The sequence below is a fragment of the Haliaeetus albicilla genome, chromosome 17 (genome assembly GCF_947461875.1).
Source record: "Haliaeetus albicilla chromosome 17, bHalAlb1.1, whole genome shotgun sequence".
Classification (NCBI taxonomy): domain Eukaryota; kingdom Metazoa; phylum Chordata; class Aves; order Accipitriformes; family Accipitridae; genus Haliaeetus; species Haliaeetus albicilla.
This window is the reverse complement of record NC_091499.1, coordinates 22,028,104-22,053,345: the sequence shown is the minus strand read 5'-3', so window position 1 is coordinate 22,053,345 and position 25,242 is coordinate 22,028,104. Positions and strand designations below refer to the sequence as shown.

Here is a 25,242-nt window from a genome sequence, read left to right as displayed (position 1 = left end):
TAAGCATTTTTAAGTGTACTACGTGCTTTTCTAAGCCAGAGATAATCCATAAGTAAGAAAGATGTCTATACAATTTAAGACAGTGTAGGAAACCCATACCCAAATATCAGTTGAACAACTTGGTCTTCCACAGTTCTGGTAAAGATGTTTAGTACATATAAACTGCCCCTCTCAGCCAAAAAAGCTCACACATGCAACTCCTGTCACAGATTGTAACAGTCTATTCAAAATTTAAATTAATTGTCTGAAAATTTCCCTAATCCTTTCTCTCTAAAGGTGCCAGAGCAAAACTTACTGATCCAAAGACACAACTTTCCATTAGGACCATACATTATTACCAGACTTTATTCAAAACCCTTGACAACAGAGCATGCCTCCAATTTTTATTCACACCTGCACAGGGGCTTGAGAAGACCACATTTTCTTTATACCAGAGATCTACAGCAGAACTTCACTGACACATCCTGTGGAAGCTATTTTTTTCTCACATATGCAAACACCCAGGAAAATCAGTATCAGTGAGTAACCTCAGAACAAGAATTTATTCCAGCTAAATAGCCAGCGTCCATTCAAAGTCACCGTTACATCTTTTACCACATGTACATAGCCGTGGATGGAAAAGAGCAGATTCATCATAAGCATGAAGATCTATCTTGCATTTGTATGAGTACACAAATTCCACAACATGTACTGGTACACAGTTCAAGGTCTCCTCTACGACAGCTCAATTATTTTATACTGTGGTAGAAGCAGGTTCTGTTGATGAGAAGACAAGCACCCAAGTTTTGGTAGTGGCCCCTTCCATGCACTTATCAAGAACACTCTCGTGTTGTCATGGTTTAACCAAGTCATGGGTTGTGCTTCCAGTCCCTAGCCGTTCCTAATACTAAGACTGTTAATAAAGCTTATAGAGTAATAATATTAATAATAATGAAAATGTATATAAATAGGAGACAATACCTCTTCTTCTGTCTCAGTTGCAATGATCTGAATCTTCAGTTATTTGAGAAAAGGAAAACCCCTGTTTTTACTTGAACAGAAGCACTAGCCCAAATCATTCTGGAAAAAGAAGCTCTAAGTATCTCCTTGGCAGTGGGGGGAACAGGACACCAAAGATTGCATACTATTTTAAGTACAAAAAAGGTATAAAATTTTATTTGACAACTCATCAAGTAAGCATTTCATTAATCCATTAAAACACTTTTTTACAAGTCAGTGTAGTTGAATTATAGCTATTCTACATGAAAGTTAATTCTGAGGTGAACAAACTGACTAGTGAATAGGCAGTTTAGAATGTGTATCTATATCTATGCTATATCTATTTTATTTTTAAAAGGGATTTTGTGAAATTAAAAGTTTACTACCTGTCGGACAACTTCAAAAACTTCGAACGCAGTAAACTTCAGAGCTATTGTTCCCACATGATATCTTTTTTCAGTGCTGACTGAAGTTTCTGCACATTTTTTAGCAGCTGAAGAGAGCTGCTTCTTTTCTGCCCAGGACAAGGTTTAGACATACTTTCCCTTACAGTGACTGCAATCTCCTTTGCTTCCTTTTGGTCACCACACTTTAGTTTGATATGACCTGCCCCTTGGTTCAATTTCTGAGTTTTCCTCTTTAATTTCTGCACCTAGGAAGAAAAATTACTAATTAGAATGTTACATACTTGGAAAACTAAAGCTGTAGAGCTTACCGGACTTTACCAAACTCCAAACTAAAGATGTCTAAGGGACATTAAAAAAAGAGTTGAAACCTACTAATCTTGCACACAGTTGTCTCGCTGTAACAGAAAGCACTACAGAAAACTGACCTTGCCCACACAGAAACCATTACAGAAAACCATCCTCAGCCACTCTCAATAGGTTGTTGAACCCCACCACTTCCTAAGGTAAAAGTGTTTGCTTGAGAGAGACAGAATATCATCTGTTATCAATTTATATTTACAATGGTCTTTTTCCATTTCAGATTGTACTACCCTAAGCAAAAAAAACCCCAACAAACCTATAAAATGTATACTGTTTATTATCGGTTACTGTATCTAAGCAGTTTACTCTGAAGTCTCATAATGAAATTGGAAAACAGAATAAATAGGGTTGATTACTAAAGAATGTTTTTTTAAATGTCAAATAATAAGTCTTGACTTGCACTTGGCATGAAAAGGTCACTCTCAAAGATAAAATTAGGCTGGAAGCATTCCATATGCCAATTCAGGCTTGAAGTCCATTTCTAAAAATAACTAACTTTAATTGCATTCTAGAACATATTATTAACTGTGAAACAGTTAATGATGACTACAGCATTTTTAGTGTGACAGGTTCTAAAAGCAGAAATATGCATCAGAAATATTAAGATTGGTCTGTACAAAATACAAATAGAAATGTCTGTGTGCAAAAGCACCAGAAAAAAATGATACAGGCAAAGGGTTACAGGAGTGGCCTGTATTGATAACTAGAGCGTGATGGACAGTAATCAAACAGACAAACACAAAGAATGTGCTACTGACATCATGACCTTAAGACGTGTGCTCTGATAAACTGTACCAGAGCACAGATTACTTGCCAGCAGATCTGCACCCTGATAATAGGCAAGGACCACATTGTATGTGCTATTCCTCTTCTCCTCATCCCAAAATGAAGGCAGACTGTAGTCACAAAGATATGCAAAAGGAAGAAACAAAGGTGCAGTTGTTGTCCATTGTCTAAGGTTCCTGGAGGATGAAGTCAGCAAGATTCTGAGGCAAGGAATAGCATTGTAATTGTTGGCTCCTCAAGAATGTAAGAGATTTATCAAAAAAACAGTTGACATCGCCAAGAGAGGCAGTAAGGACTCAACAGTCAATGTCCTTGGTTTATATTGCTAACATGCAACTCTGACAATTCTGCTTTGACATAAACACCTTTGTGCTTGCAATTACGTGGACAAGTTGCTACAAAAGGGTTAAGCTGTTCATCAACAGAAGAGTTTTTTTATACGGGCATGTATGAAGAGTTGTTATCTACAGCTCTAAAACAGATACTGACAGAATGCTTACAGGTTAGGGGTTAAACAAAACTGAAAGGCTTGTCTGGCTATGATTTTAGAGAAGCTGTGGTCAACAGATTATTTGGTTAATAAAATGCTTCAATATTTCAGTAATATAAAAGACATTTAATCTAGTCTGTACAGGAACTATAGCTTCTATTTTCTCATTCCCCAGAGGGACAGGACACAAAGGAGAGAAATCTCAACAGTTTGATTTAACGCAGTGAGCAGAAGTGACAGACTGAGCAACCCAGCTCTGTATTGCAGAACTGCCATAGGGCAGGAAGTTTTCCCACTAGCATAGATACCTAGCTGCCAGCTGTAAGCACTTTTTCTTGATCAAAAGAAGTAATTGGAGGTACAACAACACGGAGCTGGCAGCCTAATTATAATCACCCCTACTGGAGCATCCTGGCTTAAGCATTCCAGTGACATTCTAGTTAATGACAACAGGAGGCAGAGTTGTGGCAGCCTTTCAACTAGTGTTGAAAATTTTCATCTAGCTAGAGAGTTTACATTTTATTCTTACAGTAGCCTGATGCTTTTTCAGCTTGGATATTTGTTCTTCTTTAATCTCCATTTGTTTTACAAGGCAAGCCAGCTTGTGTTCTAGGTCTTCACGAACTTTGGAGTCTTGAGCCTCCTGTATCTGCTTCAGAAGTTCTTGATAGTCACTATTAAAGACAAGAATGGCACACCAAGTATTCATGATATAGTCTCTGGGATTTCTTCCAATACTTTCAGTCTATTGCAGGAGTTGCTAGCCATTTTGTCCAGAGTACAGCAATTTACCATTATTTACCCTCTGACACAATACACATCAATCTGGAATACATTCACACTAGAAAAGAAAAGGTTTTTCCAGTGGGTCTGATTTTCTCATTCCATATTTGTAGCTGATGTGCATCTTATTCCTCTCTCTTGCCATGGTCATAACAATTACATGTGTCATAGTGTGCAAAATAAGAATTTGGAAAGTGAACAGCAGCTATGTAGTACTGTATTTTCACTTCCTGCCCCATTTAGTGCAGACTTTGAAAGCTTAGCATAATACAGAGAAGTATTGTTTAAACTAGTACATTTAAGTTATAGTTTTTGACAGGTTATTCAAATTAAAATGTTCTACTCAAAAAGATTTGCAGCGAGGTGGGCTGGTTAATTAAATTAACCAGCTTAATTAAAAAAAAATTGTGTATATCTGCTTTATACCTAGATATCTGAACTAGTCAAAACCAGAGACCCTCTCTTAGATAAATACGCTCTTTACAATGGTTACGGCTTCTTTTCTGACTTCTCAGTAGCTGCTACTCATTGACAGTTTAATTGAAGCAAGTGGTTGTCGCTATTAAAAAAAACCAACTTGTCCTTGAATTGCCAGGAGTAAGCCAAACATTGCTTTTCGAAGGAGAGGTTGGTTGCCATTTTAAATTTTGCCACATCAAGGATTTCAAATCAGTGTTAACATCCTAACTGGTTTAACCAACACATCCTCCTCTGCTCGAACCACAGCTCATCATGTCAACATGTCTACTACAACCAGCTACACAGCTTTGGCCCACAGTCCTACAAGCTTGCATTAATGGGAAGATGCCTAAGAACACAACAAGTTGTAATCCACATTTACTTGCATGGCTAGAAAGATACATACACTCCCATCTAATGCGTTAGCTTTTTCCACACCCTGTCCATTTTCTGCCAGGAGACTGTCCGTCTTTCACAACCCCCTTACAGGACTGGCAAGTTCTCCTGCTATCAACAAGGAAAGGGTATGAATGCCAAACTGCCTCAGCACAAAGACCCATCAGGTATGCATGTATGGAGGGAACACAGAAAGAGTGAGTACAAAGGAATAGGCTAGATGTTGTGACAGGACGATTCCTGCCACAGTTGTACTAACCTATTCTACCACCCAGACTGACTGCATGCTGCAGGCCTACTCAACATTAACACCACCTTTGCAGCCTTCTCCAGAACATTTTTGGTCTACTCTGTGGATCTCAGAGTATGTTTGAAATTTCTAAAAACCACAGGCCTGAAAGATTTTTCATTTGCTACAGCTGTTACTTCAGTAGCAGCTTGGTTAAGAAGAGGATGTGGAAGCAGAAAAACCCAGCTGAAGAGTATGTTGCTTGCTTACAAGATCAGTTAAACACCAGGATAGAAAGAATTTTTTGAATGAGAAAAATCCTACCAGTCAGGCCTGCTCAGGCCATTCTGTCAATAAGTAGTCCTACACTTAAAAGAGGCTAGGTTCAACTATAGCACACCTGTACCTTCACAGGGCTACCACTGAAGTCACTTTTACTCATAACACCAAGGATGAGTACTCACAAGCTCATTTGGCCCAGCTCATCTTGTATGGCCAACAGAAGGTCCAAAAGACTTCTGGTGGCAGTAGGTGATGTGGAACAAGAGGATACAGATTTTGAAAATGCATTGCTTCGTGAAATCCCAGATGTAGCTCCTCCTTGGCTTTGTGATGAGATACGTGGATTGCGATGCTTCATAATATGCAACACACTTTGTACGTTTGCACTAACAGAATGGCTGGAACTGACAGACTTAATAAAGCAGAATTATTAAGTGGTTTACAGAAGTGATTAACAATTACAGTAAAGAGATTTATTCAAACTGTAGATGCCAATTTAGTGAGAACATTTGGTTTCACTCACCTTCCCAGCCACAAAAGGTAGTTCACCAGCTTTTACATGTAACTGTGAAAGGTGCATTTTCTTCATTGTAGGATTTCTCTGCCGTAAGATAGACAGAAAAAGTAAGACAAGAAATTTCAATCTATTGACCCAATAGCAGAAAAACTTTTTTTTTTAGTAAGTAAAATTCAAATGAACAAGCAGTGAAATGCATCATCTCAGTTTCCTTGTGGTTTGAAAAAAATAATTTCCCTCCCCTATGTGGAAGGACTTTTCCAACAGCTGAGTCAAGTAAATTTTATTCTAGATGCGTTTAGCAGACAGTTTGACAAATAGGTTGACATTAAAAAAATTGAACATTGCTTGCTTAAGTTTGCAAAACCACAGTTGCAAAATTTTGACTGACCTGTAACATGTGTTGCAAAATGAATTCTCTTGATTTCAGCAATCCCCCCCAAAACACACCATCATAACATACTTAGTTAAAATTGCTTTGGAAACAAATTTTGACAGATAAACTGAAAGGCAGCTAAGATAGGACATGGGGGATGGCAGTAAGACTGTAACAGAGGTTATTGTCATGCTGGTAAGGGAAAGTTTTCCAGTGAAGTGCTACCAGCCCTAGCCCAGTTTTAATTACCAAAGGAAAAAAAAAGAGGTATTCAGCACTGTTCTTCACTTTGGAAATGGAGTAAAGTACAGCAGACAAATCAAGTGCCTCTTACATCACCGTTTTTCACAAATTCCTATCTCTGTGTGAGTCAGATGCTATCAACAATGGTATGCTAATAAAAACTTCCATGTTACCTTCTTAGTTTTCTTCTTCTTCCCATTTTCTTTTTTAGGTTCATTTTGAGATGTTACTGAAGACATCAAAATTCTGTTTATCTCAAATCCTGTCTGAAGCTGTAGGAATAAGCAAAAACAAAAACAACCATTTAATGTAATATTAGAAGTATGAAATCACATGGTCTAATTAATTCCCTCTTTCATGCACAGATAAGAACCAATTAAGGGCACTATTAACTGTCCTGCTTGGAAGGCATAAGCTACAGTTAAAAACTGAATAGATTACTAGGATGGCAGGGTATCAGGCAGATCTTGTAGCTCTGTCTTAGAAGTCCTCATTTTCATACACAATTGCAGCAGCCGTATTTTTCCACTGTGACAACCAGCAACTGAGATGACCCAATCCTGCTGCATGCTGGGGATGTGATCATAAAATCCAAAGAATATGAACATTTGGATTTTACAATCTGGGGGCAGAGAGAACTGAGCCCATCTGTGTAACATTGAGGTAAAACCTGCTGGACAATCCTCGGATTGCTCCGTAGTTCAAAGTTGATATAAAGGCCCATGATAAACAGGATTATAGACATTCCCAATCAAACATTGGACAAGGACTTTGTTTTGGCATGTATAACTGTTCCGGCTAAACAATGCTGAAGGTCCATCACAAAAGTGAGATTATTCTGGCTTTTCTGTCATCAAAAGGAAGTGAACCACCCCACACCCTGTGTTTCCCAGCCCAGATCCAACCGACCTAAATCGATCCTGCAGTGAACTAAGATGGTACTAACACTAGTTTAGGACTCAGTTTACTACATCTAAGTCCTTTCTTGAGCAAATGTTTATAATACTGCTAAGGTCAGACTATCTGCTCTGGGAAAATCATTCTTACTATGTTTCTCAGAAGATAAGGCTTTCAGATACTAGGCTTTCTGCTCTGCAGCAGCAAGCAGTTTAAGCAAGAAACCCCAAAACCTGCAAGTTTTGAACTCCGTCATTCTGCTGGATTCTGGAGGCGGTCAGATACCTGGGCTACAATCTGCATGTTATTTCAAGCTTCCTGGACTGATGAAAGCCTATCATCCTTGGATGAGGTATAAAAACTGACAGCAGTGATGAATTAATTTATGCTGTCATCTTCGTTTATGGCTAGGTTCTTTCAATATTATTGTTCAGCTCTGCATCCCCCCACCCTGCCCCAAGGGAATGCCACCACAACTGCTCTCTTTCAAAATGGCTGCTACTTCTCCGTGAAGTGAGGTTTGGAATACCTGAAGCTACTTTGCCCTTTTAACAAAAGGTTTCTTTGATTTTGCTCTCTTTGGCAAATATTCCTCTCTCAGATGGATGGTGGCCCAACAAACTGACTATGGCTTCACAGAATAATGAATTATTCAAGCTCTCACTTATTGAACAATGTAACAGTATCACTGATTAAAGACTTTTCCAAGTATAGCCCAGTATATTAGATTTCAGCAGATCTTAACAAAAAGAGGAAAACAAACGAATAACCAACCTTCTTTGGGTATAAGGTTTCTTATATGACTGTTTTCTAGTTACTGTAAGTTAAGGTTATCTGATTTAGTTGCAGATTCTCTAGAAATTAATTATCTACCCAGACCGCTTATAGCAGCTTTGAGGGTGATGAACTGTACCATTAACACAAACCCAAGTAGAATCTTCCCTGATTGAGATATGCAACATACCTGGCAAGCTTTCTACTATGTAGTTTATAACTGGTCTAGGTAGTATTCCAGGAGTTCTTCCTGGGTAATAAACATGTGGAGTTTAAATGTAATTAAAAAAAAGGGTATTTTGGACAGAGAGATCAGCTTTCTTCAGTAATAAGATAAAATAAAACCTTTTCAGTCTACCTGAGCAGTTTTGTCTTGTATTAGCTTACGCTGATGCTCTTCTTTATGAAGCTTTTCTTCTAACTGTTTGATCTTGTCCTGAATTTGAAGGCAACAATGATTAGTTACCCTTCAGTTTGACATGCTGAATCAGAAGTCTAAAGTAGCTTGCAAGTGTAATCTGGGATAAAACAGGACTGTAGGAATTTTTAAAGCCCAGACTGAAAAAAAAGACTCATGCAAATGAAGCCAAGGTGGCATTCAGTCAGGTATGCTTTATGATCTTAGCTTTAACAGAGGAAACTTTTGCAAAACTTAGTACTGTTAACAGTATGCCATACAAATTATATCGAATGAATTACTTTCAGACTGTCATTCCATGCATGCTTACTTCTGCAATTCTCTGAGCAGCAGTAAGTTTAAGACACTCTTTTTCTAGCATTTCAAGCTTTTCAAGTTTTGCGTGCAGTTCTAAGCGGTTCTGATCTTCCTCTTTCTGAAACTGGGCCTGGAAAAAAGTAAGCGAGAATGGAGTTGGCCGCTGACTGAAATTGTTTCAGGCAGCAAAAAAACAAACACACTACAGTAAAGGTGTTTAACTAGTTTAAATTTCATATTTTTTAAATTGCAAAGTGATGAAAAATACCAAGCAGACAAATAAGACTTAAGTTTCCAGCAGCCTTTTTGTCTACCAAACGTGCAAGTATTAGCATGGGTTTGCTCATTAAGAGTTCCACCTAGGGAGTCTTTTCATACAATTCATTGAACTTTTGTCATCAGTCAGTCAGACAGTAAATTGCTTCCGTTGCTACCACCCTGAGAAGAGCTGAGGAAGAATGATGGCCATAATAAAGTTCTGATCTTACACATTTCTATATTTTTTAACTATATCACTACTTTGTTAGTATGCTAAAAGGCTTCACCTGTTGTTCTAAACCCATTTTCTTTTCCAGTTCTGCACTGGAAACCATTTTCCTCATGTAATCCAGCTGTTTCTCCAGCAGGGAGCAGCGAGATTGTGCTGCATTTAACTGCAGGCTTGCATCTACAGAGAGAAACAAAAGACATTCAGTATAGCAATGGGAGCTACACATTTAGCCAGTCTGCCATCTCTTTGAGGAATTCTCATTGAGAATTGAAACATGCAAGAAAATTTTGTTAGTCTGAACAAGTCATGTGGTTAAAATACATTTTGTATGTAAGACATGAGAATCAAGATGTTTTTCCAGAGCTAGTCCCTAATATGAATTCCAAAGGTGTGAGCACTGCAGTTACTTTGATTTATATCAGCAGATATCTAAGCAGAATCTGGTTTCTTCCCTTCTCCTTACTTTTCTCAAGTTAGCAGTGTTGATACGTGTAAGCAGCTGCTTGCTTATTGTAGGAGTTAAACATACCACCTGAAATCTGCTTATTCTTTAAAATAGCTTTACGAGTTATGCAATACTTGGTTAGTATAAGTAAAAACAAGATCTCAACCTGATTCACAATTATCAGGCTCCTGCCCCTCCCCAATTCTGAAGAAAAAGAGAAAGGGGGGGGCGCATTAATTAGCAGTTTGTCAAAATAAACAAACACTCCCTAGATTATGCAGTCTTGGAGTTGCTGTGGCTACACCTTATCACTCAAGAGAAATACCTTTCCTCTCTTGCATCAGTTCTTGATGTGCTACGTCCTTTTTGTAGGATTCATGCTCTAAGGCCTTGTTATACTGAGCAGCTGCTGTGGAGAGGCTGCACAGATTATCTTCAGCCTGTGACTTCTCCAACTCTAGACGGCGGATCTTTTCTTGAAGAGTTTTCAGGGCTGCCACCACAGCTAGCAAACAATGCAACAGTTACACCTTGAGTAACAGTTCCTATTATCATTATTATTATATTTACAAAACACTTCAAACAGCAAAATACTATCTAAATTTTCTTCCTAGGATCACCCCTAAAATTAATTATATTCCCCAGCAGTGTATGTCTGGGAGAAAATGGTCATGTTTACTGCATAAGTGAGGTATAAAGCATGGGTCGTATGAGCAAAACTATTTTCACTCCAAATGGTAGCAAGCACAAAGAAATCGTGGCAAACTGAGTATAAGAAACCCTGGGACTTCTGTTTACACAGAAGCAGGCGATCCAAGTATCCAAGTTAGGTCACAAGTTTTGGTGTAATGCAACTGGTGTGGACAGATTGAAAAAAAAAACCAAACCAGACTCGGGACAGGGGGGAAATCAGATACAAAGGGACATTTTAGGAGAGGATATATTTTAAAAACTTTATTGTTTCAAAAGGTAATGATTCAATGTCTAGTTTCTTGTATTTGATGATTCTTTAAACCACAGAAACAAGTCTGCAGGATTTTGCTTTTAGCCTCAGATCAGTATGTGTCAAAATTATGCCAAAAATAAAAGTTGCAATTTCAGCTACAAGGAAAAGTTTATTAACTCTTAAAAAAGTATACACACTGTGGAAGTTTAAGACATGTTCTGTAACAAGTCAAGCTTCTTTTCTGACATTTTATAAGCCTTAATAGTGTCCCTATAATAAATTCTCTCAGTAAAGGAATACCCAGCAAATATTGCTAGCTCCATAACAACTCTCATCCGCTTATCATAGCCCCATTAGAATAAAATGGGGGGGGGACCCCAAAGAAGGAAAAAGCAGATACCAGAGACCAGAAAAATGACGTGGGACCACTTCTTCAATCTTTCTATTGGCATGCCAAACATTTCCTTACTTAAACGCTTAGCTGCATAACATTAAGCTGAACATTTTAATCCAAAAAGCCCAAACTCTGTATGACTAAAGATTACTCAGAAGTCACAGATTCTTCATGAACAATGATCACCTGCACAAACATAGGCTATGTCTGTGCAATATTGCAAAGTTGTCCATGACAGTAAATCCAAATACGGTATCCTTGTGATTGATTCACTGAGCTCTCCAGATATGCTAAGCCACCCAGCATTTGCCCTGTGAGCTCCAGAGAATCATCACCCATTAAGGCACATGACAACCATAGCAGACCCATATTTCACACAGACTAACTTTCATGCTGCTAACTTTCCTGAGAGTCTGCATTATTCAGAAGTTCTCCCAAGCGATCATACCACACAAAAAACCTTAGAAGTGGTTTTAAACTGGAGGGAGTCAAATAGCACTATGCAAAGCCAATTTCAAGTCAGTGTACCACACTAATGATCTTTTTTTGCTGTATTTAAAACCATTAATTGCTTCTGCTGAGTTTGAAGCATTCTCCTTTGCTTCGAGAGGAAGTCTGACGATTTTAAGTTAAACAATTTTCAAAGCCAAAGTTTATAAGGATGTTAGAAGACTTGCAGCAGTTTCCATTCCAGACATATGACTTCAGGGAGACTACTCCCTCAGGACACACATACATCCTGTCTCAATGTCAGTCTGATAATCGCAGCAAGTCATTGAACTGAGTAAAACAGAATGGGGAGTCTGCTTAAGAGATTTCACATGGAACAATTAAAAAGACCACTTTAAGGACATATTTTGGCTTTACCTTGGTTATTGGGGATAGAAGGCCTGTCACCACCAACAGCTGCCAACTTCTTTGATTCTATATAAGCAAAGGCTGCAGGAAGCATCCTATCTGGGGGCTGAAGAAAGCTTCCTATGAAACTGTTCTTTGATTCAGAATCCACAGCCTGTAAAAAGAGAACTATTTAATGCCATTAGCTCTTTAATGGACTATGTAACAGTTTTCAAAGTATGTTACTGGGCTATCTCTGGCTCTGTTTATATCAAACCAAATCATGTGCACCATAATAATAATTAACCCCCACACACACATCCCCAGATGAATCCTGTATTTTAATGCAGTTCCAAAACAATGCCTTTCATAACACTAAATACAGCTCTCAACCACCCAAAATTTTCTAAGATTTTTCTTGGTGCTTTCTAATAACTTATGCTGATTTTTGTCCTTTTAAAAGTCAAGGGTCAACAACATTTTCTACTATTTTACAGACTTCAGTGTCTGCCTCTCAGTGCTCCCTGCGGAGCAAGCATTCTGAGTCTTACAGCCTGTTCTCATTTGCAGCCTCCTTAGTGCTCTAATGCCTATCTTTTTACATATGGCTTTATTACATAATAAAGACATAGTTCTCCACATTTAGTGTTGAGATAACAGAAGGATATTTAACATGCAATATCCCCAGCACTCTCCGCGTTATTAAGCATATGTATTAAGTCCTGTTTCTCACTCCCTTTCTGCCCCACCCTTTAAACATTCTTTATCAGAAGCACATTTGAAGACAGTTTACACCCTGTCAAATAGTGATTTTCCTTGATACTCAAGACATGGACAGTGAAACTTGCAGAAAGTGCTTTAGTCTAATACAACCTCTAGGAAGTTAAAGCAAATTTTAAATCACACCACAGCTACCTATCAAAGTAGTAGCAAGCTTTTCACTTGATACAGTGGAAGAAATGAAGAGTATATACAGCGTCAGCTGATAGAAAAACAGCTTATTTGAAGGTTCAGTGACATAACAATTATGGTATCACTCGAGTTGAAAATACAGGGCATGCAACTGGCACAGGCTTCCCACTTGGGCAAGGCTATTTACAGATGCTAGGTTCCCAAGAAAGTCACCCAAAGGTGGTATCTGGTAACAGGAGGAAGAAACCCAAACCAAGACTGGAACCTGCTGCTGAAGCACACCCCAGGAAAAGCCATTCACAGTGGGTGGGTGGGAAAGAAAGTTTTCAATAATGGAAAAAGTTTCCAAGAACAGCTCTTCCAGCACTGTTTCAGAGGCTGTATAAAATAGAAAAATCATCATCCATCCACACCGCCTCTTCAAGATATGCACTAAACCAAAGGTACACAAAAATACTTCCTTCCTCCTCCAAGTTGTCATCATGGAGACATTGACATGAACATCTCTTTGCCAGGGCTTGCTTGATGTGGGGCCTCCCAGACACTGCTGCTTTTGTGGGCGAACACCCCCCGGGCAGCTCCCACAGTTCAGGACAGCCCCCCCAGCACCAGCACAGCCCCCCAGACCCACAAGATGGGGGCTGCCCAGGCTACCCCCGCACCACAGGCCTTTTCCAGATAGTACCCTGTGGGGCCCCACCGCCATCCTGCCCGAGCCCAGGCCGCAAGCCCTTGGTGCTGGGTCAGCAGCTGCAGGCAGCCAGGCACGCCGCCATCTCTGGTGAGAGGTCCCACCTGGTGACCCTGCCACAGTTACGGCCACACAAGCCGTTTATGGGCCTTCACAGCTCCCTCCTGGAGGACCGGGAAACACTGCGCAGGGATACCCAACCGACTCTAACAGCCGGCTAGGCCAGAACAGCCGTATCGGCCATTTCCGACAGCACAAGGGGCAGTGGCAGTGAAGGGCACGAAGCAGGGAGCAGCAGGAGTCTCAAAACATGGATGAGAGAGTCCTGCAGCCATGGGCAGGGTCAGGGCCAAGACAGGAGAGGAGATGGGCCTGGCATGGCACAGTGCACCAGCACAGTATTCCACAAAACAAGAAATAAGCAAGACTTACCAATTTTCCCATCACTTCTCAACCTCTAGATGTTGGTGATAAAAAAGACTAACAAGGTCCATAAAAATACACATATGTACAACAAGCTTCCTACCACTGCTGTGAACAGGGGAAGGCAATTTTGGAAACTCCAGAGGAAGAAGGTGGTTTTTGCTCATGCCATCTAACCTTTCGTCAGTCAGCATAAGCAGCGACTTGCTTTTCTGATGTCCTCTGGTGCAACATGGCTCCCTCGCATGCCTGCAGCTGCTACGCATCAATTAGTTTCCTTATTACTGTCACATAAACAAGTTCTGCCGTTTCCACGGAGATGTGGCTGTGGACAGTTGTAAGGAGGGCGGTGATCAGAAGCAAATAATGAATAAGAGAGGGAGGGAATAAAGCACCAGGGAACTTGTGCAAACCCACAATTTTGCCAGCCCAGCGGAGGGTAATATGCACCCTGCAGCTGGAGGGGGGAGCTCCCCAAGCTACTCCTAAGAGCACAGGCTCAGCAAGGGGTGTGAGGGAATACAATACCGCAGGACCGAGACACCTGTGTTTGCAGAACCCCTGCTGTGGACATAGTTACGGGTGCCTTGCTTTGCCACAACTTCCTCAGACACAGAAGCTGTGTGAAGTAGGCTGAGGGAACGGTTGGTTGCTAAAGCGCTTGGAGGCTCTGCCAACATAATTACTCCAGTAGAGCTGCTCTGTCCTTTAATATCTAAGCAGGTAAATACAGTTTGTAATAACCACACTGCACAGGAGTAATCTCTACAACACTGCAGGCCTCAGGCAAGGGCATTGGCCAGGAAAAAGACCAAGTCACCCTAGACCAGCAAGACATGAACAAACGTCCTGACCACTTTCAGTCCACTAGGACAAGAAATCTATCAGGAAATAATTAAGTAGCTTGACGTATGTTTGGACATCAACTGTCCTACCATCAACTTTTTCCCCCACAAGTGTTCAAGTTTCTATAAAACCATCCCAGGTTTTCTTTTGAAAACGGGTTACACACCCCACAACCATTGCAAGCTTAACCTACCGCTCTTTAATTCCATGCTACCCTGGATGCTGGTGCACAGCCCTAGAGTGGTGCTTTAAAGCACATATTGCATCCTGAATGGCAATGTTTGTACTAATGTAACTCTACCAGGCTTAGGGGGATTTAGCACTTGAACAACACTCGTTAAAGAAGCCAAAACACCGTTGTTCAGACAAGTCCTTGGTTGAGGAAATTACTGCACTCCTTCGAGTCTGGGTAACAGCCAAGGGAGAAGTATGCATATTATATTAAATGGAGGCTGAGAAAATACCCTGGTTACAGGCAGAGGGGAGGGGAGGAAGAAGGAAGAAATGCCCCGCTCCCACCCCAGCAGCCTGCACTGCTGCGGGGAGCGGGGTGAAGCACTTGCATTGTGCAGGTCACATCCGAAGTCACCACCAGCCCCTTGGGTTTTTTAACCAGAACTGACCCAGCCTGCATTGGTGCACGCAGTGGTGATGGTCAGATGCCCCATGTTATTTTACACAGAAAAACATAAAGCAGCCGGTTCATACACACACTACATAAAGCATGGGGCAATTTAGTGCTGCCTATGGGCCTGCCGTTAACTGTCAGCCTGCCCTAGCCACCTATGCTGTCTCCAAGCCTCAGCCAGGAGGACATGGTTGCAACCCTGTGCACGGTGCATGGTGGCAGGCATAGCAAATTAGCTCTGTGACAGCATTGCAGTAATGCAATTACACTGCCTACCTCCTACCTTGCTGCAGCCTGTGTGCTCACCCCTTCGGTGTGAGGATGAGCAGAGCTGGTCCCTTCAGCAGGAGCATTTCTCCCTGTTGGCTCACCGTCACCTGCGGCCTGGGAGCGAGCTGGCACAAAGGCTGTTGGGGAGCAATCCCATCCTCAGGTCCGTACCTGTGTATGTGACATTCATGCCTCAGAGGAGAGCAAGCAAGCTGGAGTTTGGTGCCTTAAGACAAACTGAGAATATCCCATTTCATCATGGTCATGTAAGTACTAATGTGATTTACCTTTACACTACTTATTTTTGCTGAATATGGCCTGCACTGAGTGCTAGAGTACTGGATCGGGCTGCTGCAAAAATCAATTGAAATTTTAATTACTGCTGCCTAGCCCAAGTAAGCATGCCAATAATAGGGAGTTACTGAATACACTGAAATCCTAAATGTTACAGAAAGACCATTTATGACTTCCTCACCCTCCTCCATCCTGTTCCCCCCCCCCATTGCTAGCCACAGCATTAAAAAAGTTTCAGAAAAATTGCTTCCAATGTTAAAAGTCCAAAAATGTTTTGCCACATACACAATTATGTCCCATACTGTAAAGCAGCATGTGGAAAAGCTTCTTCCACATGTGAACTATAGCAGATTCAGGGAATAATGCTGGCTTAACAGTTTCCCAAAAGATATAAACTAAGGGAATAATGTGATAATGTAAGTGATGCTTCCGCTAAGTTCTCCAATGTTTGCTATCTTACAGAGATCCTGGTTCATTCAAATCGCTGTGAGGGCAACCTTTTAGAACCAAAGAAAGAGGTGCTGTCAGAACACCTTCAAGGAAGAAAAAGAAAAAACAGATCAAAGGATTTTTCGCAAAGAAGTACAAAGATACCTATCTTCTGACCTGACCTACTGGGCATGCACAATTTATAGTGTTTTCTTTCATAACTGAAAACAAAGTCTCAGATGAATCAAGGAATGATTCACTGTTTTTCTGACATATTATAAGAGAAATTTTAAAGAATTGCCTTAACACAGGCTACACCAAGAAACTCCCAGAATGCTGGCTGCCGCCTTGTCTATTTGAGCCAAGTCTTGCTGGCGAAAGGTTATGTGAGAGGCCATTTTCATGACACAATCCAAATTGGTCTATTTTTTTCCCCTTTCACTTTCCTTCAAGAACCAGGGGAAAAGCTTGGTCAGCTGTACTAGCTGTGCTGCAATGCTCTTTCAGCCTTATTCCCGACGGACAAAGAACAGCCCTTCCACTGACAAAAAGAAATAAATAATGTTGTAGGCAAACTGCATTGTTGTTTTGGGAACACCCAGTCTCTAGCATCCTGACACAACCGCTTTAATCAGCCTGAAACATACGACCTTGCTCAGGACATATCTAAGTAACTGGTACTCATGTGCCTTCTTTAATCTAAGTGGGTTAGAAATGAAATGGTGACAGCTGCAAAACTAATAGGAAGTGAAACCTCACTGAATCAATAAGGCATTTCAACGTGTTTTTCAGTTCTGTTGAGTCCCACTTTAAATGAGTTTAGAACAAATGACTAAAATTTGGTAGAGCAATTAAGGAACTTGGGAGTTTTTTGAAAAACTGACACAGGCAAATCCATGGGAGTCAGTTTGTTGTACAAACTGTGAGATACAAACTGAGTCTCAGAACTGGATATATAAACCTTACGTGCCCAGTTTCTTCTTTGATACCGCTGTAGCAAAACCTATTAATTCCTGAATTTCAAGTCTTATGCAGAATTTTCATACAATCAGTATGGATGAAAGTCTGTGAATAAAAGGAAAAGAAATTACATTCTGTGTTTTTTCATGACACTGTATGTACTGTGAAGTATGATAAAACCTGGTATTTTAATGAAAAAAACCCACTCCTAAGCCTTTTATTTCATTGTGTCACACCTTCTAAGCATTCATACTGATACTTCTCTAGTTCCTGTTCGCTAGAGATAAAAGAGAGAGAACAAAAAAGAGGAAGAAAGAAAATGGAATGAGTTATACAAGTACTTTGGGAACAAGGCAAAGAAATAACCAGATGGGGAAAAAACAGAGATCTTTTTAACAACAATTTTTTTTAAGAAAAGGTTCTAACCTGATAGTGTATCAAGCAAACATGGGTCATAATGCCACCAGTGTTTTGCTGTTCTCTTCAATGAGCACAGCAGACCCAATTCCTCCTTAAATTCGGCCTTCGTTTGTAATTGTATGATAAAAATCATACTCAATACTTTATGGGGAAATCAAGTTAGTGCAAACTGCTTTAACCTGTATGAGAAGATTATAACTGAACTTAGCATTCAGAGGAGCAAGACTGCAAATTCCTATCTAGTAACAATTGCTATGTTAGCATGAAAGCATCTGGTTTGGAATATAGTGTTATCAAAATAATTACATTTCTAAGTCTTTAATCAGTCCAAAGTAATTAAATATAACCTCTTTGTAATAAACAACACAAAACCAAATACTATAAATGGTCACTAATATACTTCCTTGCTTCCCTCATAGTTCTGTTCCTCTTACCTTCTTTCACCCACCCGCACGTTATAGCTGTTTTTTCTCCCTCATCTCCTCTCTTTTCATTGTATTTACATCATCCTACTTGCTCTTCTCCCTTCGGTATTCCTTTTCTCCTGCTCCCTCTTTTAGCATAAAAAGTTAGGGTTTTTTACCTACTAAAAGTAAAAAGAGCCATTTTTTCCCACACGAGAATAACTATCAAGTTTTTTCCCTTCATACTTAGGATCCAGTTCCAACAGATGCTGTTTGCTCAGTACAGTGACTGACATTGAAATTGACGGTGCTCTCCTCTGTACTCTACATGAAGAAAATAAAAAATTACTTTTTCTCCCCACTGTTATTTTCTGCTGATGATGCCATCACACTGTCTTCCATACGTAGTTTGCTTAGCTTGGTCACTTCCCTCCACCCCCAAAAATCTGCTTTTGCTCCTTAGATTGGAGGCAGCTCTCACTGCTTTCTAGAGAGCAAAGCATAGTACGTCTGTCCTGATAGATTGGAAGGCAGGAGGAAATTACTGGCTCTGGCTATTGACCCTTGATTAAAAAGAGGAAGACTTTGCTGTTGTGGAAAGGGAAGGTTTTCAAGGGCAACTGTCTCCAGTATAGAAGACTGTGTATCTGCACAGGCAGAATAATTAGAGATTAGAAGGGCAAATGCAAAAAGGAAAAGACGTACTAGGGTAGGGTGGGGCAAATATAAGAGTGGGTTGAAATGACAATCATAGTGAAGAAATATAATGAGGTAGGGGATAGTTATTGCAGGTACTGACTCATTCACAGTAAACACTTTTACTGCATGACAATTTTCACCTTTTATGTCTCAAATATTTAATGGGATCACTGAAAGATGGTTCTGAACGTTGCAACTTGCCCTCTAGGCAGATGAAACACACAGATTGTGTCCCTGACAGTTGCCTTGGAATTTATTTTCAAAGTAAACTTCTGTTTTTACCAATATTTTCTCAGGGAAAGAGTCAGTCTCTTCATCCAACATCCTTTAACCTAGCATGGAGATGGAGTAGGAGGTAGATTTTTAGCCAGATAACTAGAAGAGTGTGACATGGACAAGCAGAGAAACACAAAGAGGGTAATTATTCATAAGATTTGTCTCTTTTTACCTACTACCACCCCTATATTTTTTTTTCATATATTCCTGTGCTGATGATAACTAGGCACCTGGCAACAAACAAGAACTCCATTCTGCATTTGTACATCAGGCAACCTAAGAACAAGAATGAGCCAAAAAAAAAATACTAACGAGGAGAAGATAAATTTCACTCCTGGCAAGAAACTATTCCCAAAGTCATCTTTTGTCAGCAATAGTTGTCTTTAAATATGCAGAAAAATTGCAAGCAGATCTGAGTCAGAGCAACCCCTCAATCTTATTTTGGAGACCTATTTTGTTGAAGAATAATTTTAAATAATATCACCTGTTTACACGACTCAGAATATTCATAGCAACTCCAACACATCCACATTGTGCATCCTGAACAGGCACAATATCCTAAGTATTAATGCCAAATAGTTTGTATATCATATGGTACGATGAGTACTCAAAAATGGTCTACCTCTACTTCTGCCCTGAGCTGTCTGGGAAAACTTACAACATTTAGAGCCGTGCAACAGAACACTTGTTTCATGTAATCTGTATATTTAAACTTGCATGACTTCAGAGACGCAGAAAAAAATGTGAGTAAGATGCTACAAAATCCTGCACAATGTTGCATATATAAAAATAACTTCAATTGATTATAAATTATTTAAAAGACATTTCTCCCTTATAACTAGATGCACAGTTTCTGACTGCAAGGTAATTTAGTGGATCTCTAGGGACCTGATTTAAATTCTTGCTATTCTGTGTGACCGTACCAAATCACAGAGGGATGGGACTGATAAGGGACTGATGTTCCAGGATACAAGAGCCTTCCAGCCTCAGGGCTGAATCCCGAGTTTGGTAATGATAGGCTTCCATTCCCTGCATGTAAAAGAAGTGCAGGTACAGGGCCAAAACAAGCAGCATGCTCAGTGAGGAGCTAACAAAAGCTGCGTGTGGGAAACTATGAACATAGATGTGTGTGAAGTCCCACCCTGCTGCTTGGCACCTTTGTCCTCTTGGGACTCAGAATTTGGAGTCCTCTTCTGGCGGTGAGTGCCAAAATCTGTTCTTTAAAACAATGAATAAAGAGTCCCTGTAGCTTCTCTGGTCTGTGACTTCATTTCATGTGGCTGCTGGCCACAGCATTTTTCTTTGTATTATTACTGGAAAACACCAAGGTCTGTGTTAAAAGACAGCCTGCCAAAGGTGTTTAAAAGGCCTGTTGGGCTGTCAGCAGATAAAAAATTCCCAATAAGCAATGTACATTTTCTTTTAAAGTGTAGCTGGAGGAAATAGTGTCCATCTTCTCTATGCTGTTACCCAGTGGTTAGAGCATTGGCCGGGAAGTAGGAGTTCCTGGGGTGCATTCATGCCGCATCCCTGACCATCACGCTAGACTGGGAGGAGGAAGAGCAGGAAGGAAACAGGGAGTCACCACCTTTTCGTTTGAAGTTATGACCCTGTTCAGAGAGGCATGTAAGAGTCTAGGACAAGGAGAAGGCAGCTGAGGCAAAAGACAGAGTAAAACAAAAATGTGTCTCTCTCACCTAGTTTAATCGTTGAAAGACAGTCCTGGGTTTTATTTATGCATTTTTGTAGTAAATAGTTCCTAGATAAAAAACAGCACTGGCTTGGGAATAGCTACCAGAAACCAGGAGTAAGTGCCTACAGCTCCCTGTGTCTCCTTGCTTCTAGTTGACACCAGGGCCACACGTTTGCCATCCTTTTCAATAGGGACATAACTTCAACAGGTGAGGTGATGCATGCTTCCCTTCTATTTTGCAGTCCATCTGAGCACCTGGGACACTCTCCTGAGAGTTACAAGATGTTGATGTAAATCCCTTTTAGCTAAAAGCCGATTCTCTCATCACTGGGTTATGGCACTGAAGGTGAGCACTCTGCCAGATGTGGCCAGGCACTGAAGCCAGCTGTGGCTATAACAGAAGAACCTGATTTGTTGGGCTCGGAGAGGTTCCTCTCACCTGGACCTCTCTTGGAGCTGCTCTACCTACTTCCTAGACCACAAGTGGGCACAAAGGGGAGAGAGGTGCCAAGATGCCCAGCTTGGGGCAATTCTGGACATTTCTAACTAGAAACAGACTACCAGAGTTCGGATGGCTGCTCAGTGGAGTTTTTCAGATTTGAATTTTTAGTTTACCCATACTCTTTTCCAGGGTCTAGCAAGGGCTACTCTTTCAGGCTACATTTATACAGCTAAATGGATTATAGTCAGATAGTTGGCAATATACAGTAGGACTTTAAGTGGCCTGTACAGTAGGACCTTAAGTGGCCTGTAGTTCTGGTACATCATAGCACAGCTCTTCTCAAAGCAACCCACCCTTCCGCATAAAACTATTCCCTGGTCTTTCTGTGAGAAAGATTTGGTCTCCTAAGAAGAAGCCAGTGGCTAACTTACCCATCCCTGCCGCATTTGTGACCTTTAAGGAGGCAGGGTGGCAGAGTTTGGTGCAAACGTACACACGCAACCCACAGTAGGCTAGAACATATGGTAGATGTACAAATGTGTTCAGAAGTAAAACAATGCCACATTTTCTCCCACGTCTTATGCTGCAGCTTGCTCTATCATTGAGGACAGTCTGTTGGGATGATACATGAATCTGGGCTTGACACCAAGCTTGGGCCTGGGTTCAAAGACAGTAGAGGAGCAGCCTCTGGCTTTCTGGTGTCTCTCTGCAAAACGGGAGTCACAGAACTTTGCTTCCTCAGAGGGCTACTGTGGAGAAAAATGCATTATATACTGTGGAGTGCCCATTTATTGTGGCAACATGCCAAAATCCAGATCTAAAAGGGGAGGGTGAACTTTTAGAAGAGAGGGATCCCACCGTAGGTATTTACTAGCTGCAATGAAATAAGCTTCAACAAAACCAGGTGTAAATAAAAGCAGTTGAAGGAATCTAATTTAAAAAGCAGTTCCTTCTAAGTTGCACAAGTTTTACTGTGTTATTACTAGTTCTCCAGTAATCAACTAAGTGTATTCTGCAGTAAATTGCTCTTTTGTGACATACAGAAACTGGAAAACAGTTTTAAAAGTAAATATAATATAATGTAGATCTTATATCTTAGAAAGGACATGAATACAACTACTATATATTGTATTTAAAAAAAAATCTGCTGTTGGATATCATTTGCATATGGCTATAGAAGTCCTTATCTAGTTAAAAAAAGAGGGAAGTTGATAAATCATCAAGGAAGGAAATACTGAGGCTTAAAACAGCCACAAATTTGTTTTTCTTCAGCTTATCATTTCAAAAACTCAAATGCTGTAATTCTGGATGAGTTGCCAGATTGTTTCCTTCATAATTCTGCCTTTCTCTTATCCATTCTTTAGGGATCAAAACCAAGCATATAAACTTCAGCCAGTGAACACGCAAATCAAACAAACACATTCCCCTAACTTCAGGCTCTGATTAATCCCACTGGTAGCCTTTGACCTTGATTTCCACAATGTCTTGCAGTACATACAGAAGCTTGACCTGGTATCGGAAAACTGCAGAGATTTGGTTTGGAAAAAATAAAGCCACCTTCATCATCTCCATTACCAAAGCACTACATTAAAATCTATAAAACAAAGGGCTGAAATCTGAAGTTTAGGCCTTGGAGCCAGTTTCACAATCTGTTTCCTGTAGCCAGAGTTCATTTGCAGCCAGTGGAAAAAACAACTTCTAAAAGATAAAAGGCAGCGCTGTGACTTTCAATCAATCTTAGCATTCAGTGTGGGAATATAGGCATAACAGAGTCTAACACCAACGCTTCAGTTCTGATTCTGGTTCACTTTATTGATCTCGGATGTATGTAGCCATTGTCAGAGACACCCAGCAAGCGCAAACTTATCATGGGAAAAATGAGATCTATCCAACTTCCAAAGATCAAAATTTAGATAGAAATGAAGCAAGCATACATGACGTGCCTATTCACAGGAAAACTGGGAGACCATAATGAGTGACGACAGAACGGGACAGGAAGCTGAAGTGGTAGCTAATGTCAAAAAAAAAAACCAACAAAAAACAAAACCCAAAAAACATAAAAGGCACTGGCAGAATTATTTTCTTTGAACCATCAGTTATGATGGGTGGAGGCCTTGAGTGCTTAGAGAAATCAAGACTCACATTTATTACAGGCAGTGATGATTTCAGTAGATATATGTTGTTCAAGAGGGTGCCAAAGGCCTAGAGGAAGCAGCTGCACGAAGCAGTCCAGACCTGTCCACACTGCCAAACAATGGCAATGCAGACTCCTTGTAGAAAGGATTTTATAGGAAAAGAGAGATTGGTCTTCCTTGAAAGGTACAGGTAATGATAGAATGATACTTATTTTGCAAGCTTTAGAGAAACAGTGCCAGAAAACAAAAGGAACGTCAGATGAAGAAACCAGATTCTTTACAAATAAAAGAGCTGTTGATGGCTGGTGTGGGTAAGCCAGCCCAAGCTCTGTTCCTGGACTCAGAAGTGGTTTCTGTGTCTTTCTGTGGTATGTGAGTAGCTTGTTCTGCATTTAACTTCAGTTTTCAGGTTTGGATTTTAGAGTGGGAAATGTGTACACGAGAAACGTAAAATAATTATGCAAGACCCTATAGGCCCAATGTCCTGTTTCTGATTTACTTGTAAGCATTCTTTTGCCTTTCAGTATAGTCAAAATTGTACTTTTATGATTGCTTTAATGCGACAGCTGCAAATGAGTCGTTTTGCCCTTGTTTCCCTCTCCTCTTCTCTGCCAAGATGTGAATTGGATCAAGGAACTGACTTGGCTGAAAATTAACTTTATCAGAAAAGCACCTTTTTTCCCTGCAGGAAAAGCAAGGGAAACAGCAATACCAGCCCATTTGGTGGCAGATTACACTTAATCCCAGAATGGTTGAGGTGGGCAGGGACATCCGCAGGCCATCTGGTCCAACCCCCTGCTCAAGCAGAGCCACCTACAGCTGGTTGCCCAAGACCATGACCAAATGGCTTTTGAGTATCTCCAAGGATGGCAACTCCACACCCTCCCTGGGCAACCTGTGGCAGTGCTTGGTCACCCTCACAGTAAAAAAGTGTTTCCTGAAGTTCAGAGGGAACCTCCCGTGTTTCAGTTTGTGCCCATTGCCCCTGGTCCTGTCACCGGGTACCACTGAGAAGAGCCTGGCTCTGTCCTCTTTGCACCCTCCCTTCAGGTATCTGCATACATTGATAAGATCCCCCCTGAGCCATCTCTTCTCCACACTCATCAGCCCCAGCATAATTTGGATTAAAAACCCCTTGGATTAATTCGGATAAAACGAGCGCGGAACTGTTGCCCAACGTGAATATTCCAGGGAGGTTTTTTTCCCCCCTTTTGTTTCAAGCGCTGAAGGTGCTGCATTTCGCTTGCATCAACTGTTTTTTCTTCTCTGCTGATGTGTTTACTTAGGCTACATCAAAGGCTTCTGCCGAAGCGTGTATCCGACAAGCCTCCGCAGTTGCTTAAAACACGCGTGTGCTTAATTTTTTTGCCAATGCAGATTTCTGAAGCAAATCCACTACCGGAATGGCTTGATCCCTGGCCGTTGCCAGCCATCTGCTTTTGGCAACCTGTTGCGGCGGAACCCCCAAAAAAGCCGACACCACGGGAAAAACCTGGCCAGAAACGGCAGCGAACGCTCTCTCTTACCTACCCTTCCTCGGCAGGGGCGGCGGGGGCCCGCGGGGCTTCCCCGGGCGCAGACACCCCCGGACCCCCCTGTCAGCGCCGGGAGGCGGCAGCTACGCGCGAACCGATCCCGCCTCACGCTGCCTGCCGGGACACGTAGTTCTCCTCCGCCGGCGCAGGAGCCGCCCCTTCGGCCGGACTACGCATCCCAAAATCCTCTCCGGGCGCCGCCGTTCCCTGCCGCCATTGGGCGGCCGGCAGCGAGTGCTGAAAGGCGATTGGCTGCTGCGCGCGTCCGTCCTGTGGGGCTCCCCGTGTTGGGCGGGGCTAGTTCCTGCCCATCCTCGCCCCGCGGGTGAGGGGATCGTCGGGGGCCTGTAGAGGCCCGGCCCGGCCCCGGCGGGGAGGGCT

The 25,242-nt window shown here is 41.3% G+C and overlaps 1 protein-coding gene across 4 annotated transcripts; it reads right to left on the bottom strand.

The window, feature by feature from the left end:
* Positions 1-312: 312 nt before the first annotated feature.
* On the bottom strand, positions 313-25,006 carry CEP57L1 (centrosomal protein 57 like 1). 4 transcript variants are annotated; one of them, XM_069805016.1, is made up of 11 exons: positions 24,853-25,006; positions 11,835-11,979; positions 9,953-10,132; positions 9,238-9,359; positions 8,706-8,822; positions 8,336-8,413; positions 6,480-6,578; positions 5,694-5,771; positions 5,353-5,582; positions 3,551-3,695; positions 313-1,630 (listed from the first exon to the last, which is right to left on the bottom strand). In XM_069805016.1, exons 2-11 carry the CDS (start codon positions 11,917-11,919, stop codon positions 1,409-1,411), a joined length of 1,356 nt encoding a protein of 451 aa, XP_069661117.1. In that variant the 5' UTR covers positions 11,920-11,979; positions 24,853-25,006; the 3' UTR covers positions 313-1,408. The 4 variants fall into 4 exon arrangements, with proteins under 4 accessions (XP_069661117.1, XP_009913294.1, XP_009913295.1 ...); XM_009914992.2 differs by having other exon boundaries at positions 24,857-25,004; XM_009914993.2 differs by lacking the exon at positions 24,853-25,006 and adding an exon at positions 15,588-15,744.
* Positions 25,007-25,242: the final 236 nt, after the last annotated feature.

Coding starts and splice junctions, on each gene's coding strand:
- CEP57L1 (XM_069805016.1), bottom strand. CDS start 11,919: ATGCTTCCTGCAGCCTTTGCTTATATAGAATCAAAGAAGTTGGCAGCT. Junction 8,414..8,705: donor CTGCTCAGAGAATTGCAGAA/GTAAGCATGCAT, acceptor CTTCAAATTCAG/GACAAGATCAAACAGTTAGA. Junction 1,631..3,550: donor TGAAAAAGCATCAGGCTACT/GTAAGAATAAAA, acceptor TTTTCTTCCTAG/GTGCAGAAATTAAAGAGGAA.